The sequence below is a fragment of the Salvelinus sp. IW2-2015 genome, unplaced genomic scaffold (assembly GCF_002910315.2).
Source record: "Salvelinus sp. IW2-2015 unplaced genomic scaffold, ASM291031v2 Un_scaffold1173, whole genome shotgun sequence".
NCBI classification, from domain to species: domain Eukaryota; kingdom Metazoa; phylum Chordata; class Actinopteri; order Salmoniformes; family Salmonidae; genus Salvelinus; species Salvelinus sp. IW2-2015.
In genome coordinates this window covers 278,764-296,752 of record NW_019942765.1, presented here as the reverse complement: position 1 = coordinate 296,752, position 17,989 = coordinate 278,764, and the positions used below count along the sequence as shown (strand labels likewise).

At 42.3% G+C, this 17,989-nt stretch overlaps 1 protein-coding gene across 1 annotated transcript in view; it reads left to right on the top strand.

The window, feature by feature from the left end:
* Window positions 1-3,368: 3,368 nt before the first annotated feature.
* Window positions 3,369-17,989, top strand: part of LOC112069967 (arginine-glutamic acid dipeptide repeats protein-like) — a 31,433-nt gene continuing 16,812 nt past the window's right edge. Inside the window, exons 1-2 of the mRNA XM_024137369.2 lie at window positions 3,369-3,460; window positions 3,934-4,014. Of these exons, the coding sequence (XP_023993137.2) occupies window positions 3,458-3,460; window positions 3,934-4,014 (84 nt within the window). The 5' untranslated portion in view covers window positions 3,369-3,457. The remainder of the gene's footprint in view (window positions 3,461-3,933; window positions 4,015-17,989) is intronic.

The window sequence follows — 17,989 nt, the reverse complement described above, 5'->3', positions numbered from 1 at the left end:
TGAGACATCTGTGGCATTGTGTTGTGGGACAAAACTGCACATTTTAGAGGGGCCTATTATTGTCCCCCAGCACAAGGTGCACCTGTGTAATGATCATGGAGTTGAATCAGCTTCTTGATATGCCACACCTGTCAGGTGGATGGATTATCTTGGCAAAGGAGAAATGCTCACTAACAGGGATGTAAACAAATATGTGAACAACATTTTAGAGAAATACGTTTTTGTACATATGGAACATTTCTGGGATCTTTTATTTAATCTCATATTTAAGCTCGTTTTATATTTTGTTCAATGTATATATAAACCCTGGATGACAGACGGGGCATTGTATTGAAGTCACTGGGCAGCCATCTTGGTACTCCTCCTCCATTGTAAAAAATATATATATATATTTTAGTTTAACGGATTTAATCTATTAGACTCCTTCTTCTTGCAACTATAGGGGGTGCTGTTCCGCATTAGCATATTTGGGTCTCCAAATTAAACTGCCTCGTGCTAAATTCTTGATCGTACAATATGCATATTATTGTTATTATTGGATAGAAAACACCTTCTAGTTTATAAAGTTGATTTTGTCTTGTGGTAAGAAAATTTCTACACATTTCATGACAGGGTTCAATTTCAGAAATTTTTACCCCTGATACTGGGTCTGTTTTTAAGGCGACAGTGAATGTATGAAGAAACCGACACTGCCTACGTTCCTCTCTGGGTGTCTGTACGTCATCACGTTTTGAATGAAATCTATGCACAATCCCAGCCATTATAAATCACAAAATTTTAGGGACCGCCCTTTCTCGTTGCGCCTGAAGTGAAGCCCATCGGACTTGCCTCGTTCCAAATCGTTTTCTAACCAGCATATTTCTCGTCATTTTCAGTCGTTATAGTTGCTTTAAAAATCATAATGTAGTTAATTTGAACCGTTTTATAGCAATTTATATCCCCTTTAGTGCGATTTTGAGGAATTTCTTTGTTGTCACTCTTGAAGTTTAGGACGTTTTGGTCGTTCGATCGTTGTGGATATTTCGAAGGACAGAGGATATCTATCGACAAAAGAACGTTTATACATAGAGGTACTATTGCCCAAGAATCTAGATGGAAGAACAGCTCAAAGTAAGCAATATATATATGAAATCGTGTTTCTGTCGAATATTTTAACGCATATTTCGCCATTTTGTTTAGTATAGCTTCATTGGCGAACCTGTATTGAAAAGTAAGGATATTTTAAAAATGTAAATCACGGTTGCTTTAAGAACTATTGTCTTTCGATTGCTGTCAACCTGTATTTTTTAGTCAAGTATATGATTGCTTTCATTAAACTAGATCATCTGATAGATGACGTCAGACATATTGAGGCTTGATGTGTTCCTAGTATTTTTATTGTGTAACACACGGTTTTGTATGGTAAATATGCAACATTTCGAACAAACGTGTATTGTATAATTGTAAAATGATTGTTACAGGAGTGTCATCGGAAGATTCTGAGAGTAGTCGTGAAAAAAATTAATATATTTTGGCGGTGATTAGCGTATATGAGGCTCTTTGGCTGGAATCGATGCTCTGTAACGTTTGCACATGTGGTATGCTAACTTATCGATTTATTGTTTTTCGCTGAAAACGCTTAAAATCTGAAATATGGTCTGAAATCACAAGAACTGGGTCTTTCCATTGCTATGCTTGTTATTTTTATGAAATGTTTTTATGAAGTAAATTGGTATACCGTTGCTCTATCTAGTAATTCTATGTCGAGTTGTGATGGTGGGTGCAATTGTAACTGTATTTCTACCTGAAAATGCATTTGTTTCTAACAAAAACTATCCTATCCATGATATTGTTATCAGACTGTCATCTGAAGAGGTTTTTTCTTTGGTTAGTGGATATCAATAATCTTAGTTGAGCGAATTGGTGATAAACCTGAAGAGTAAGAAACTGATGGAGTTAGAATGTGGTGTATTTGCTAACGTGTTTACTTTGATTTAATATTTTGTCTTCCCTGTAAAACATTTTAAAAATCTGAAATGGTGGCTTTATTCACAAGATCTGTATCTTTCATCTGGTGTCTTGGACTTGTGATTTAAGGATATTTAGATGCTACTATCTACTTGTGAAGCTATGCTAGCTATGCTAATCAGTGTGTGGGGGGATGGGGGGTGCTCCCGGACCCGGGGTAGAGGCTCGTTAGAGGTTAATGCATACTTTTAAATTATTTTATGTGAGCTAGAATACTAATGTTACTGACCCCACTACAACAAAATACTTAAATATATGTAATTTTGTCCTTGAAATACTGTGGAATTCCCTTCATTCCTATGAAGGGCTGTTCTTACTGGGGAGTACCAATATGGCCGACCCGGTGGCTTCATAGCCTCTCAATGGCAAATGCATAGCGTCAACAATCCAGGGTTTATATACATAATTTCCACTGCGCTCCGGCTCCGCTCCGGGTTTTCCAGGCTGCCACTGACCAGATGCTTTCTAGGTCTCCACTCCACTGGGCTCCGCTCCGGGTTTTCCATGCCGCTACCGACCAGAGGCTCTCTAGGTCTCCACTCCGGGTTTTCCATGCCGCTACCGACCAGAGGCTCTCTAGGTCTCCACTCCACTGGGCTCCGGCTCCGCTCCGGGTTCTCCAAGCCGCTACCGACCAGAGGCTCTCTAGGTCTCCACTCCACTGGGCTCCGGCTCCGCTCCGGGTTTTCCAGGCCGCTGCCGACCAGAGGCTCTCTAGCAGAAAGATCACATATAAAGTCACCCCTTTGTAGTGGAAGAGCACAGAGAGACAAGCTATTTCTTGCTTGTAAAAAAAAAAAAACCCGCTGTTGTTTGTACCTGTTTTGGAGACACGGGATTTTTCCTATATACCTGTGGCTTGGCGTAGAGATTTATGGAGGGGTCTCACCGGGACTAAAACACGCTTTTCTCTGGACGTACTTGATTGGAGCGAGAGAGGGGGTTGGCTGAAATGCTTAACTGAAGAAAGAACGTACTGGTAGCGGGTTACGGGGTTTGCCTGCCTCTGGAAGCTGAAAGGAAATCTGTTAGTTGTCTGCCTCACTGGCCGTGAATGTTTTCAGCCTCTCCCCCGTAGCTTTTTTTATGGCTCACAGACTGTCTCTTCAATGAGAATAAATACTGAAATACATTTTAGGTTTGTGTTTTAATTTATTTTTACATTTTTTTAATGTTTTATTCCTTTTTTGCTGGTTTTGTTGTTGTGAGGTGCTGAGAGTTGATTTTTGCTGTTTAGATTTTTTTTAGGTAAAAATATCAAACGGTTGTTGTGAAGTGGAGAAAGTTGTCATTCGCGCTGTCGTTTTCCTCCGTCCTGTCACTGTGGATTTGTCATTTTTTTTAAACTCTTTTCTCAGGTTTCCTATTTGGTCCGACATGCAAGTACACGATTATATAAGTGCTGTATTTTGCAGAGAAATATGGTCTGTGTACTTTAGTAAAATAATTGATGGTAAGCACAGTCAAAGGAAATATCTTGCAATTATACAAGTTATTGAAGTTGGGAGTTTTGGCTTTGAATGTCTGCTTTGTAAGATCCCGATATTATTCTCCCTGAATCTGACATTTCCTGTGTCATTTATGGAACAATAGATATCCATAGCTTCTCTTTTCAAACCACATGAAAAAGCAAAGTAGTATAATTTCAATGTCTGTGTCTCCCTGAGTTAGTAATTTCCTCTGTGCCCTGACATGGCTGTGTACTTTAGCTTTTCTCTCGCTCACGAGTTTAAACAGAGGCAGCAGAGTTTACAGATTTTAACATCAACTCTCTCTCTAACCAAACCACAGAAAGAAAACAAGTTTTTTTTTTGTCGTGGCAGTGGCTGTAACGTCATGTGGCTTGGTTGCGTTTTTAGCTGTACTATACTGGTCGTTTCTGTTCTGGTTGCTGATTGTTCGTCTTTTTTTTTTCTTGTGTTTCAGAAGCGGTTCATTAAAGGGCTCAGACAGTACGGCAAGAACTTCTTCAAGATTCGGAAAGAGCTGCTACCCAACAAGGAAACGGTAAGTCACTGTTCCACCGTGGTTATATTCTAGACCTCGGCTCTGTACATTAAATAGTGTACAAAGTTGCCTTGTGATTCAGATTTAGCAGTAAAATAATAACAACATGACTGATTTTGTTTTAAAAAAAACAATATTGCAGGCAAACTCAAATCAAACTTTTTAAGCTATTTTTTTTGCATCACCTTAAGTCATCACTCGGTGTACTTCAACATTAACAGTAGGAATGAGTTTGACCAAGGGAAATTACTATACGTAACATTTTGGGCATGCGTGTGTTATATTTGCCCTGAAGGTTTATTGATAAACATTGATCCATTCATCCCAACCACTCTTCTGCAATACTATCAGAGCTGCCTTTGGCCCTCTCTAAACACCATTCATACATGAGAGGAAATATGGGTAAATATTTATACTCAACTAAAAAATATATAAATGCAACATGTAACAATTTCAAAGATTTTAGTTAGTTTATATAAGGGAATCAGTCAATTTAAATGAATTCATTAGGCCCTGATCTATGGATTTCACATGACTGGGCATGGATGCAGCCACGGGAGGGCATATGCCCACCCATATGGCAGCCAGGCCCAGCTTATCGGAATTAGTTTTTTCCCCACAAAAGGGAAATACTCCTCGCACTTTTGTCCCCAGCACAAGGTTCACCTGTGTAATGATCATGCCGTTTAATCAGCTTCTTGATATGCCACACCTGTCAGGTAGATGGATTATCTTGGCAAAGGATAGATAAATGCTTACTAACACGGATGTAAACAAATTTGTGCACAAAATGTGAGAGAAATAAGCTTTTTTTTGTGCATCTGGAACATTTCTGGGCTCTTTTTATTTCAGCTCATGAAACATGGGACCGACATTTTACATGTTGCGTTTATATTTTTCTTCTGTGTATATTTTTGTATTTATTTGACCTTTGTCCCATTGGGGCTCTTAAAATAATGTTTATTTTGCATATAAAACCTTCAAAGTATTCTTACCCCTTTGACTTTTTCCACATTTTGTTATGTTACAGCCTCAATTTAAATTGGATTAAGTTGAGAAGTTGTGTCACTGGCATACCCAGAATACCCCATAATGTCAAAGTGGAATTAAGTTTTTCAAATTAAAAATGAAAAGCTGAAATGTTTTTAGTCAATAAGTCTTCAATCCCTTTGTTATGGCAAGCCTAAATACATTCAGGAGTAAAAATTTGCTTAACAAGTCACATAATAAGTTGCATGGACTCATCACTCTGTGTGCAATAATAGAGTTTAACATGATTTTTGAATGACTACCTCATCTCTGTACTCCACACATACAATTATCTGTAAGGTCCGTTAGTTGAGCAGTGAATTTCAAACACAGATTGAACCACAAAGACCATGGGAGGTTGTCCAATGCCTCGCAAAGAAGGGCACCTATTGGTAGATTAAATGTTTTTAAATGTTTATTGGTAAACATTTAAAAAGCAGACATTGAATATCCCTTTGAGCTTGGGGAAGTTTTTAATTACACTTTTTATGGTGTATTAATGCACCCAGTCACTACAAAGATACAGGCGTCCTTCCTAACTTAGTTGCCGTGGAGGAAGAAACCCGCTCAGGGTTTTTACCATGAGGTCAATGGTGACTTTAAAACCATTACAGAGTTTAATGGCTGTAATAAGAGAAAACTGAGGATCAACAACATTGTAGTTACTCCACAATACTAACTTAATTGACAGAGTTAAAAGAAGGAAGCCTGTACAGAATAAAATATTCCAAAACATTGCGTCCTGTTTGCAACAAGGCACTAAAAGTAAAACTGCCAAAAATGTGGCAAAGAAATTAACTTCATGTCCTGAATATAAAGCGTTATGTTTGGGACAAATCCAACACAACCCATCACGGAGTACCACTCTTCATTTTTTCAAGTGTGATGGTGGGTGCATCATGTTATGGGTATGCTCGTCATCGGCAATGACTAGGGAGTTTTTCGGGATAAAAATAAACGGAATAGAGCTAAGCACAGGCAGAGAAATTACGGTAGAGAAATGAACATTACATTCTCTGGCAACAGCTCTGGACATTCCTGCAGTCAACATGCAAATTGCAACGCTCCCTCAAAACTTAAGACATCGGTGGCATTGTGTGACAAAACTGCACATTTTCAGCTCATGAAACATGGGACCAACACTTTACATGTTGAGTTTATATATTAGTTCAGTGTAATTTTTAAATGACTTAAAACCTAATTCTAATGGATCTACATTTATACCATTCCTTGACTGTGTCCAGCTTGTTGCTAATCATCTCAATTAAAGCTAGACAGTTGGAGTATCTAAGATTCCCAAAAAAACGAAGGATAAAGGACTATCTGTAAATGAGAACGTGTTCTCAACTTGCCTACCTGGTTAAATAAAGGTGAAATAAAAAATAAATCTGCAAAAAACAATTTACGGCTGAGGAAACACATTTTCAGTGCGGCCCTCCGGACCTCGTTGAAGACCGAATGCTGCCCCCGGGGCAAAATTAGTTTGATATACACCAGGGGTGTCAATCTAAGGGAGGAGGAGGAGGAGGAGAGGGTAGCAGTGGATGAGGAAGGTGGGGGTAAGCTCAATATAGACACTGAATGGGGTTACCACAGCTACAGTAAAATAAAAAAAACTCTCTGGTTATGATTGAACTGGATTTTGTGCTAAAAGCCTGCTGTACTCACACACACACACACACACACACACACACACACACACACACACACACACACACACACACACACACACTGCTCTGCTCGTCTGAAGCAAGTGCATGCTAGTCAATACCCAGAGGAAAGCTCAATTATTTTCCCTAACAGAAATCTCTCCTCTTCCTCTCACTCTCTCTTCCCTCACCTCCTTCAATCTCACTGTCCCTCCTCACCTCCTTCAATCTCACTGTCCCCTCTTCACTCTCTCACTCCCACACACGATCTATGGAGCATAACCATCTTCAAGATTTGTAAAGTAGCCTTAAGATATTTTTATTTTCTCTCTCTGTGCTCACACAACACACACCACACACACACACACTGACATATCATTTTTAGTAATTCCACGGGCATGCCAAGCCACACGAGAAGAAGGATGGAGTACACTCATATTAAATGTGGTGTGGTTGTTCCTATAACATTATGTCTTCCAAGGTCTGGATCTGATACCACCACACTACTGTACTGAGTCACATCGCAGCCCAGCCATAGAGCAGGGAGTTGGGCCTTCTATAAATGCCCTCTGGGCTTATAGCCAGTCATCCACACAGAGACATCCAGGGGGCTACAGTGTTCCTGCCTCTCTTCCCCCTTAATTCCTCGCTTTCCCTGCTAGTATTAGCTGGACGGCTTTTAAGAGAGCTACAGTGATTCTCCTTGACTCACTCTCTTTCCTCTGGTCTGATTCTCCTTGACTCACTCTCTTTCCTCTGGTCTGATTTCTCCTTGACTCACTCTCTTTCCTCTGGTCTGATTCTCCTGACTCACTCTCTTTCCTTCTGGTCCTGATTCTCCTTGACTCACTCTCTTTCCTCTGGTCTGATTCTCCTTGACTCACTCTCTCTTTCCTCTGGTCTGATTCGCCTTGACTCCACCCTCTCTTTCCTCTGGTCTGATTCGCCTTGACTCACCCTCTCTTTCCTCTGGTCTGAGTTTCCTGCTTCTCCTCGGAGTCTCTCTCCCTTTTTTCGCCCTGCTAGCCTCGTCTTTAAAGAGTGCTACGGTGTTCCTGCATGTCCCTCCCTCCCTCTCTTCTCCTCTCCCTCCCCTCTGTCCTTCCCGTAGCTCATTATCTGGGCTGACCTAGGCCGCTCCTAAAGCGCAGCGCGGCTAGCCGAAGGCAGTGCCAAGTCTAAGCACCCAGTGCTGTGTCAAACACACCAGGCCTGACTAGCGTTTAGGAATGCTTTATATAAAGACACATAAAGGGCTGGAGCAGGGTGTGTGTGTGTGGGGGGGGGGGGTCTCCTCTCTGTCGAACTGTCGGGCGATCTGACAGTCTGTACAGGGCTGTCTCTGTTGCAACCATTTCCTCCAGTACACAGGGGGGGGGGGGGGTCATGGAATATGAGCTGGTTCTGCTCGACACTGTTCAAACAACTAAATTCTCTGAAATGGCAGATCGCAGATCAAATTTGTGCTTGCTATTTTTCCACTTTTTAAATGGTATTGTAAAAAAAAAAAAAAAAAAATGGTTTTACAAGTACTGCTTTCAAATATGATTTTGATTATTTAGCCGGTCTTCTTTTTTGGGGAGGGTGTCTTTGAATAAATCCATTGAATATATACACACCATAAAATATACATACATTATTTATTCGTTCAGGCGCAGGTTCTGTTATGAATTTTTTTATTTATTTTGAAACAGCCCAAGCTTTATTGATGGAGGTTTCATCTCTTTCCTAGCCTCCACTTTGTTATGGAGCAGACGTAGGGTCTTCATCACCATACCGCTAGGAGAATAATAACAATCCTGTTTTCTCTTGTTCATATTTCACAACCTTCCATGGGCTTTTAGTTGCATTTACGCGATTGAGCAAAATAACAGGACCACTCTGGATTTAGGCTACATTATTGCACATTATTACATGCGAAATGTTTCTGATCTGTGATCGATGAGCAAACAAATAGATGAGCTACACCACCTCCACTTATTTGGCCAAAGCTCGAAAACCAAATAGCCTATACAGAGGCAGATTTTAGTGAAAAAAAACAAACACATTGATTGATTATCAGACAAATGTCATTGAATTCACAGGCTTTAGGTCAGGAGGATGGCCAAGGTCTACTAAACAACTGAAAATGTAGAGCTAAATATAATCCACTTGTTAAACTACATACAGTGGCCTTCAGAAAGTATTCATACCCCTTCACGTATTCCACATTTAAGACTCGTTTCAGGAACCTAGTCGTATGTCGCGCGTCACTACGTCACAGGAGAGACATTTGAAAGTAAACTTAAAAAAAATATATATATAATAATAAATAAAATTAATCAAAAAAGCTTCTTTTTTTTTTCTTTTTTTTTATGTTGGTAGAAATGTCTTCTGGAACATGTGAACTTTCATGTGCCTTAATAACAAACTTGTATGCCATCTGTAAATACGAATAAAATTGTTAAATTATGAGCCTAGTTGGTTTAGCCGCTGTCTGTTTGAGTTGGTCAGTATGTGTAAGTAATCTTGTCTAACGCTCATTTAATATATATATATATGTATTAATATAATATATATATTGCGTAGTAAAACTGCATAAAACTGAGATTTGAAATCAGTGGAATTAGAGTCTGATAGCTAAGGAGATGGAGAAAACACCTGTCTCCGGATTACATCTTCAAACTAAGGGCAACCGCGACAGAGGTAGAAGCGTCCATCCATGTAAGATAGTCTAGCTAGCTACATTTTCAGATATTACACGTTTCTAATTATGTCAGAAAGTTGTTTTCATTTCAAGATGGTGTACTGTTAGCTAGCTGGCTCGCTAGCAAGCGTTACGTGTATGATCTGTGTCGTAATATTATTCGTATCTCAGAGCCATTTGCTTTGCTATTTATAGCCTCATGTTAGCTAGCTAACATTGAACCTGGTTGGTTAGCTACCTGCAGATTCACGCAGAGTAGTAGCGTCATGAGTTGGGATTATGGTTAATTGTTTAGCTAGCTAGCTACATGTCTTAACAAAAGACTATGCACTATGCAAGTATCCATTTCAATACAATGTTCATGATGTCACTGCGACAGCTGTTGAAAGACGTAAATTCGCTCTGGCTATTCAGAGTTGTAATCTACTCTGATTTCAGAGCACTGTCATCTGAGTGTGCCAGAGTGCAGAATAACGGATGAATTTACAAACGCTCAACACCCGTTGAATATGGACAGTGTCAGTAAACGTTGGCAAAAAAGCATACATTGTTGACAGTAGCACAGTTGCCGTCACCAACGCTCTGGATAGCATGAAAACAGCTCTGCTAGGGAGAGTAAAATGGTCAGAGTGAGCCTGAATTATTATTTTATTTAAATATACTTACCCATCTACACAAAATACCCCATAATGACAAAGTGAAAACATGTTTTTTTTGTTTATGTTTGTAAATTTATTGAAAATGAAATGCTAAAATATCTAATTTACATAAGTATTCACAACCCTGAATAAAATGCTTTGTAAATGCAACTTTGGCAGTGATTATAGCTGAGTGTCTTTCTGGGTAAGTCTCTGAATCCAAGTGACCAAAATTGGAATTGTGTGTGTTCAGAAAGCAGTCATTTAATGACATGGCTACGCTAGTCATGACAGGTGTGTGCGCATTCACTCATTTGTAAACAATTAACAAGCTAGTTAGCTATCACATGATCTTGTTAAACTGTCAACAGAGTAGCTAGCCAAATAACAGATTTGACCTTTCAGACACGTCACATGGCCAGGAATCAGGTTTGAAATGTGGCTTGAAATGGGCTTTGTGTCTGTTCAGGAAAAAGAACCGATTTGAAATTGGATATGCCCTAAAAGGGTATTTGAGTCACTAAAGAACTTTCCACACCTGGATTGTTCAACATTTGCCCATTTTTATTATTTTCAAAATTATTCAAGCTTTGTCAAATTGGTTGTTGATCATTGCTAGACAACCATTTTCAGGTCTTGCCATAGATGTTCCAGGTAGATTTAAGTCAAAACTGTAATTCCGCCACCCGAGAACATTGGGGCCTGTGGAATTTTGTCCTACTATTCAATGGCTGTGTGAAGTTGCTGGATATTGGCGGGAACCGGAACACACTAACATACACTTTGATCCAGAGCATCCCAAACATGCTCAATGGGTGACATGTCTGGTGAGTATGCAGGCCATGGAAGAACTGGGACATTTTCAGCTTCCAGGAATTGTGTACAGATCCTTGTGACATGGGGCCGTGCATTATCATGCTGAGATGGCGGTGGATGAATGGCACAACAATGGGCCTCAGGATCTCGTCACAGTATCTCTGTGCATTTAAATTGCCATAGATAAAATTAAATTGTGTTCGTTGTCCGTAGTTAATGCCTGCCCATACCATAACCCCACCGCCACCATGGGGCACTCTGTTTTTGACATTAACGTTGACATCAGCAAACTGCTCGCCCACAAGACGCCATACATGTTGTCTGCCATCTGCCCGGTACAGTTGAAACTGGGATTCATCCGTGAAGAGCACACTTCTCCAGCGTGCCAGTGGCCATCGAAGGTGAGCATTTGCCCACTGAAGTCGGTTACGACGCCGATCTGCAGTCAGGTCAAGACCCCGGTGAGGACGACAGGCACGCAAATAAGCTTCCCTGAGATGATTTCTGAACATTTCTACAGAAATTCTTCCATTGTGCAAACCCACAGTTTCATCAGATGTCCTGGTGGCTGGTCTCAGACGATACCGCAGGTGAAGAAGCCGGATGTGGAGGTCCTGGGCTGGCGTGGTTACACGTGGTCTGCGGTTGTGAGGCCGGTTGGATGTACTGCCAAATTCTCTGAAAACGACATTGGAGAGAAATGGTAGAGAAATTAGAAATTAATATAAAATTATCTGGCAACAGCTCTGGTGAACATTCAGTCAGCATGCCAATTGCACGCTCCCCTCAACTTGAGACATCTGTGGCATTGTGTTGTTTGACAAAACTGCAAATTTTTAGAGTGGCCTTTTATTGTCCCCAGTACAAAGTGAACCTGTGTAATGATGGTGCTGCTTAATCAGCTTCTTGATATGCCACACCTGTCAGGTGGATGAATTATATTGGCAAAGGAGAAACGCACTAAATAGTTGTGTATAGAACATTTCTGGGATCTTTTATTTCAGGTCATGAAACATGGAACCAACACTTTACATTTTTGGCTCAGTATAGTTGACTACACGCGGGTACGCTATTTCTTCAAATGTATTTCAACGATTGGATGACATTGAGAGTTTGTAAGCAACAATTTGATACGTGCCTTCAATGGCATTAGCCTACTTTATTCCAGTATTTAGGTCATTTCAGTGATATTTATTCCCACAGTAGTTCTTTATGTATCCATCCAGTAGTGGTTCAGAAAACAGTGCATGCTTAGTGATGGGCTACGGGAAGAGATAGACGAAGATGCAGTGCCTTAGACCGCTGTACCACTCAGGAGTACAACACAGTGCATGCTTCGTGATGGGCTACGGGAAGAGATAGATGGAGCGACACGCGTTGCCATGTTTAGAACTGCCAGGAGGATGGTAACCCGGGGCGCTGCCAAGCAACAGCTTAGTGACGGGCGCTGCCTAGCAACCGTCAAGAGTTTAGAGAGTAGTGCGTGCCAAAGACGCCTCAGTATTACATGCTACGTTAAATACTAAACCGTAGGAAGAACTTTACCAAAACGATTACTAGGTCGTTTGACGGAAATGAAAAGAGTCTTGATTAAAAAAAAGAGTCGAAAAAATAATGTGAACTTGAAAAACAAAATGAAGGATGCTGCTCTATGGAAAGTGGCATCCAGTCTATTGGTTTAATTTCTCCTGTTTTAGGTAAAAGGGTGTTGTCGCCAAACATTCTCTCCCTTTGACTCAGAGACCACTAGGCTGCAGCTGCTTTCAGGACAGCGAGAACTACAGGATACTTGAACTGCAAAAAGACAGTTTACCACTTACCAGTTATTTGCCGCATCAGAATCACACTGTGTTCTACCACACAGCCGCCACAACAACCACCGCCCCCCCTCCCCCCCCCCCCCCCCCCCCCCCCCCCCCCCCAGGCCCTGTTGTCAATTCCAGGCCGGCTGCTGTTCTGTTGTCTTCACATCCTCTCAGCCTCAGCAGATGTTTGTCCCTGTGCCATGACCTGTAGATCTGTACACACACGTCAGATTGGTTTATACTGCCGTGTCTTCACCCCAGCAGTCAGCCAGACAGTCACAGCCTTGGGGTCATTACAAATACTTTGGTTCAGGCACCAATTTAATCAGCTAAAACAAGAGAAGTGTTCCCTCCGCTCTAGGAGACACTATGTAGGGAACACGGTGTCATTATGGACACACTCTAGGAGACACTATGTAGGGAACACGGTGCCATTATGGACACACTCTAGGAGACACTATGTAGGGAATAGGGTGCCATTGTGGACACACTCTAGGAGACACTATGTAGGGAATACGGTGTCATTATGGACACACTCTAGGAGACACTATGTAGGGAATAGGGTGCCATTGTGGACACACTCTAGGAGACACTATGTAGGGAATACGGTGCCATTATGGACACACTCTAGGTTCTTCAAAGTAGCCACCCTTTGCCTTGACGACAGCTTTGCACACTCTTGGCATTTTCTCAACCAGCTTCACCTGGAATGCTTTTCCAGCTACTTGAAGGAGTTCCCACATATGCTGAGCACTTGTTGGCTGTTTTTCCTTCACTCTGCAGTCCAACTCATACCAAACCATCTCAATTGGGTTGAGGTCGGGTGATTGTGGAGGCCTGGTCATCTGATGTAGCACTCCATCACTCTCCTTCTTGGTCAAATAACCCTTACACAGCCTGGAGGTGTGTTGGGTCATTGTCCTGTTGAAAAACGAATGATAGTCCAACTAAGCTCTAACCAGATGGGATGGCGTGTCGCTGCAGAATGCTGTGGTAGCCATGGTGATTAAGTGTTCCTTGAATTCTAAATAAATCACTGACAGTGTCACCAGCAAAGCACTATCACACCTCCTCCTACGTGCTTCACGGTGGGAACCACACATGCAGAGATCATCCTTTCACCTACTCTGCGTCTCACAAAGACACGGTGGTTGGAAACAAAAATGTCAAAATTGGACTCATCAGACCAAAGGACAGATTTCCACCGCGTCTTAAGTCCATGCTCGTGTTTATTGGCCCAAGCAAGTCTCTCTTTTATTATTGGTGTCCTTTAGTAGTGGTTTCTTTGGAGCAATTAGACCATAAAAGGCCTGATTCATGCAGTCTCCTCTGAACAGTTGATGTTGATGTGTCTGTTACTTGAGCTCTGTGAGATCAGTTAACTCTAATGAACTTATCCTCCTCTGGCTCTCACCTCTCCTCTGAGGTACCTCTGGGTCTAACTTTCCTGTGGCGGTCTTCATGAGAGCCAGTTCATCATAGAGCTTGATGGTTTTTGCCACTGCACTTGAAAAACGTCTTACATGTTCCGGATTGACTGACCTTTATATCTTAAAGTAACGATGACTGTCATTTCATTTTGCCTAATTTGAGATGTTCTTGCCATATTATGGACTTGGTATTTTACAAATAGGGCTATCTTCTGTATACCCCCCCCCCCCCCCCCCCCCCCCCCCCCCCCCCCCTACCTTTCACAACACAACTGATTAGCTCAAACGCATTAAGGAAGAAATTCCACAAATTAACTTTTACAAGGCAGGCCTGTTCATCTTAAATGCGTTCCAGGTGACTACCTCATGAAGTGTTGAAGAGAATGCCAAGAGTGTGCAAAACTGACATCAAGGCAAAGGGTAGCTACTTTGAAGAATCTCACATTTTAAATATTTTGATTATTTAACACTTTTTTTTTGGTTACTACATGATTCCATATGTGTTATTTCATCGTTTTGATGGCTTCACTATTATTCTACAATGACGAAAATAGTAAAAATAAAGAAAAACCCTTGAATGAGGAGTGTTCCAAACTTTTGACTGTTACTGTATATACACCACCTATTCAAAACATATTTTCCTTTATTATTTGCCTCTAACCCTGCCACCCCCCCCCCCCCCCCCTCGTAATTGGAGTAAACTAAGAACAACAACAGTTAGGCTTCTACTTCCAGGTTATCCACACAATATACATTTAAAGGACACAGTCTATTTTACAATAGTTATATTTTGTTTATGTCCCGTCCTTCCTCTTCCCATCTATTTCTGAAGACCGTCCAGTTTGACTTCTATTTCTATTTTATTTTTATTTTCTATATATTTCAACTGTGCTGTGATGCTTCACAGAAGTCTTGAACCTTTCTATTCTCAGATTGTAAATTAAACAAACATTTTTCATAAGTATATTATGTTATTGATCGATTTGACTATCGTTTTTACAAAATCACCCTGTACTGCTATCTGCAGCGTTAGCTCCAGGTAAATGTTCAGTCCCTAGTTAACAAAGTCGACGAAAATCAGGGCAAGAGTTATCCAGGATTATAACACTCTGGTTCACGGAGACATAGCTAGACTGGGGACATGCTGTCAGAGTCCGTACAGCCAACGGGATTTTCAGAGCATCGCGCCGACAGGAACAAACATCTCTCCGTAAGAAAGGCGGGGGTGTATGTTTTATGATTAACAAATCATGTGTAATTGTAACAACATACAGGAACTCAAGTCCTTTTGTTCACCTGACCTAGAATTCCTCATAATCAAATGCCGACCGTATTATCTCCCAAGAGGACTCTCCTCGTTATCGTCACAGCCGTGTATATCCCCCAGCAACGGATACCAAGACGGCCATCAAGGAACTACACTGGACTTTATGCAAACTGGAAACCATATATCCTGAGGCTGCATTTAATGTAGCTGGGGATTTTAACAAAGCTAATTTGAGAACAAGGCTACCTAAATTCTATCAGCATATCAATTGCAACACGCTGGACCACTGCTACTCTAACTTTCGCAATGCATACAAGGCCCTCCCACACCCTCCTTTTGGCAAATCTGACTGACTCCATCTTGTTGCTCACCTCCTATAGGCAGAAACTAAAACAGGATGCGCCCATGCTTAGGTCTATCCAACGCTGGTCTGACCAATCGGATTCCACGCTTCAAGATTGCTTCGATCACGTGGACTGGGATATGTTCCGGGTAGCCTTAGAGAACAACATTGACGTATACGCTGACTCGGTGACCAAGTTTATAAGGAAGTGTGTAGGAGATGTTATTCCCACTGACTATTAAAACCTTCCCTAACCAGAAACTGTGGATTGATGGCAGCATTCGCGCAAAACTGAAAGCGTGTACCACCGCATTTAATCATGGCGACTGGAAACATGACCGAATACAAACAGTGTAGTTATTCCCTCCGCAAGGCAATCAAACAAGCGAAGCGTCAATATAGAGACAAAGTGGAGTCGCAATTCAACGGCTCAAACACAAGACGTATGTGGTAGGGTCGACAGCCAATCACAGACTACAAAAAGAAAACCAGCCCCGTCGCGGACATTGACGTCTTGCTCCCAGACAAATTAAACAACTTCTTTGCTCGCTTTGGGGACAATACAGTGCCACCGTTACGGCCCAATACCAATGACGGCATCCCTAACCGCGTCCTCAGAGCATGTGCAGTCCAGCTGGCTGGTGTGTTTACAGACATATTCAATCAATCCCTATCCCAGTCTGCTGTCCTCACATGCTTCAAGATGGCCACCGTTGTTCCTGTACCCAAGAAAGCCAAGGTAACTGAACTAAATTACGATCACCCCGTCGCACTCACTTCCATCATCATGAAGTGCTTTGAGAGTCTAGTCAAGGATCATATCACCTCCACCCTACCTGATATCCTAGACCCACTTCAATTTTCTTACCGCCCAATAGGTCCACAGACAATGCATTCACACTGCACACTGCTCTATCCAATCTGGACAAGAGGAATACCTATGTCAGAATGCTGTTCATTGACTACAACTCAGCATTCAACACCATAGTTCCCTCCAAGCTTATCATCAAGCTGGAGGCCCTGGGTCTCAACCCCGCCCTGTGCAACTGGGTCCTGGACTTCCTGACCAGCCACCCCCAGGTGGTGAAGGTAGGAAACAACATCTCTCCTCCACTGATCCTCAACACTGGGGCCCCACAAGGGTGCGTTCTCAGCCCCTTCCTGTACTCCCTGTTCACCCACGACTGCGTGGCCTTGCACGCCTCCAAGTCAATCATCAACTTTGCAGACGACACAACAACAACGAGACGGCCTACAAGGAGGAGGTGAGGGCCCTCGGAGTGTGGTGTCAGGAAAATAACCTCACACTCAACGTCAACAAAACAAAGGAGATGATTGTGGACTTCAGGATACAGCAGAGGGAGCACCATCCTATCCACATCGACAGGACAGCAAGTTCCTCTGCGTACACATCACCGACAAACTGAAAATGGTCCACGCACACAGACAGTGTGGTGAAGAAGGCTCGGCAGCACCCCTTCAACCTCAGGAGGCTGAAAAAATGTGGCTTGTCACCGAAAACCCTCACTAACTTTTACAGGTGCACAATCGAGAGCATTCGGTCGGGCTGTATCACCCCCTGGTACGGCAACTGCACCGCCCTCAACCGCAGGGCTCTCCAGAGGGTGGTGCGCTCTGCACAACGCATCACCGGGGACAAACTACCTGCCCTCCAGGACACCTAAGCCTCTGTAGCAGGCGTAGGGATCAACCCGCCCTGTAAAAAGGCTCTGTAGCAGGCGTAGGGATCAACCCGCCCTGTGAAAAGGCTCTGTAGCAGGCGTAGGGATCAACCCGCCCTGTAAAAAGGCTCTGTAGCAGGCGGAGGGATCAACCCGCCCTGTAAAAAGGGCTCTGTAGCAATATGTCCAATCTGCTTTGATTTGTAAAAGCGCTTACAGCAGTGAAACAGGGAGAGTGGTGATTCTCTGGCGTGTGTATCCCTGACCTGTGAAAACACAGCTCAGTCATTCAGTGGGAGAAAGGATTGGCGCAGCGGGGATTGCCTGCCTATTTAACCGCCAGGCGAGAAACACACACAGGCACGAGCACACACTGTTCCACCAGCCAAGGCCCTTTTTTTTTTCTTCCAGTGCACATTTGCTCTCTCTGCCCTGTGCTGCTCTGTACTGTGCTTACAGGGACCACAGACAGTAGTGGCTGTCTATTTCAGAAGCCGTCGGGGCTCCGACTGTGTTGACCTTGGTAGAAGCCTTGTAATAATATGTAGGAATATTGCTGCCGTTTTTTAACTTGTATCAGACCCAATTAGTTTTACGAAGCGTTAGATAAGAGGCAACGTACCGTATTAA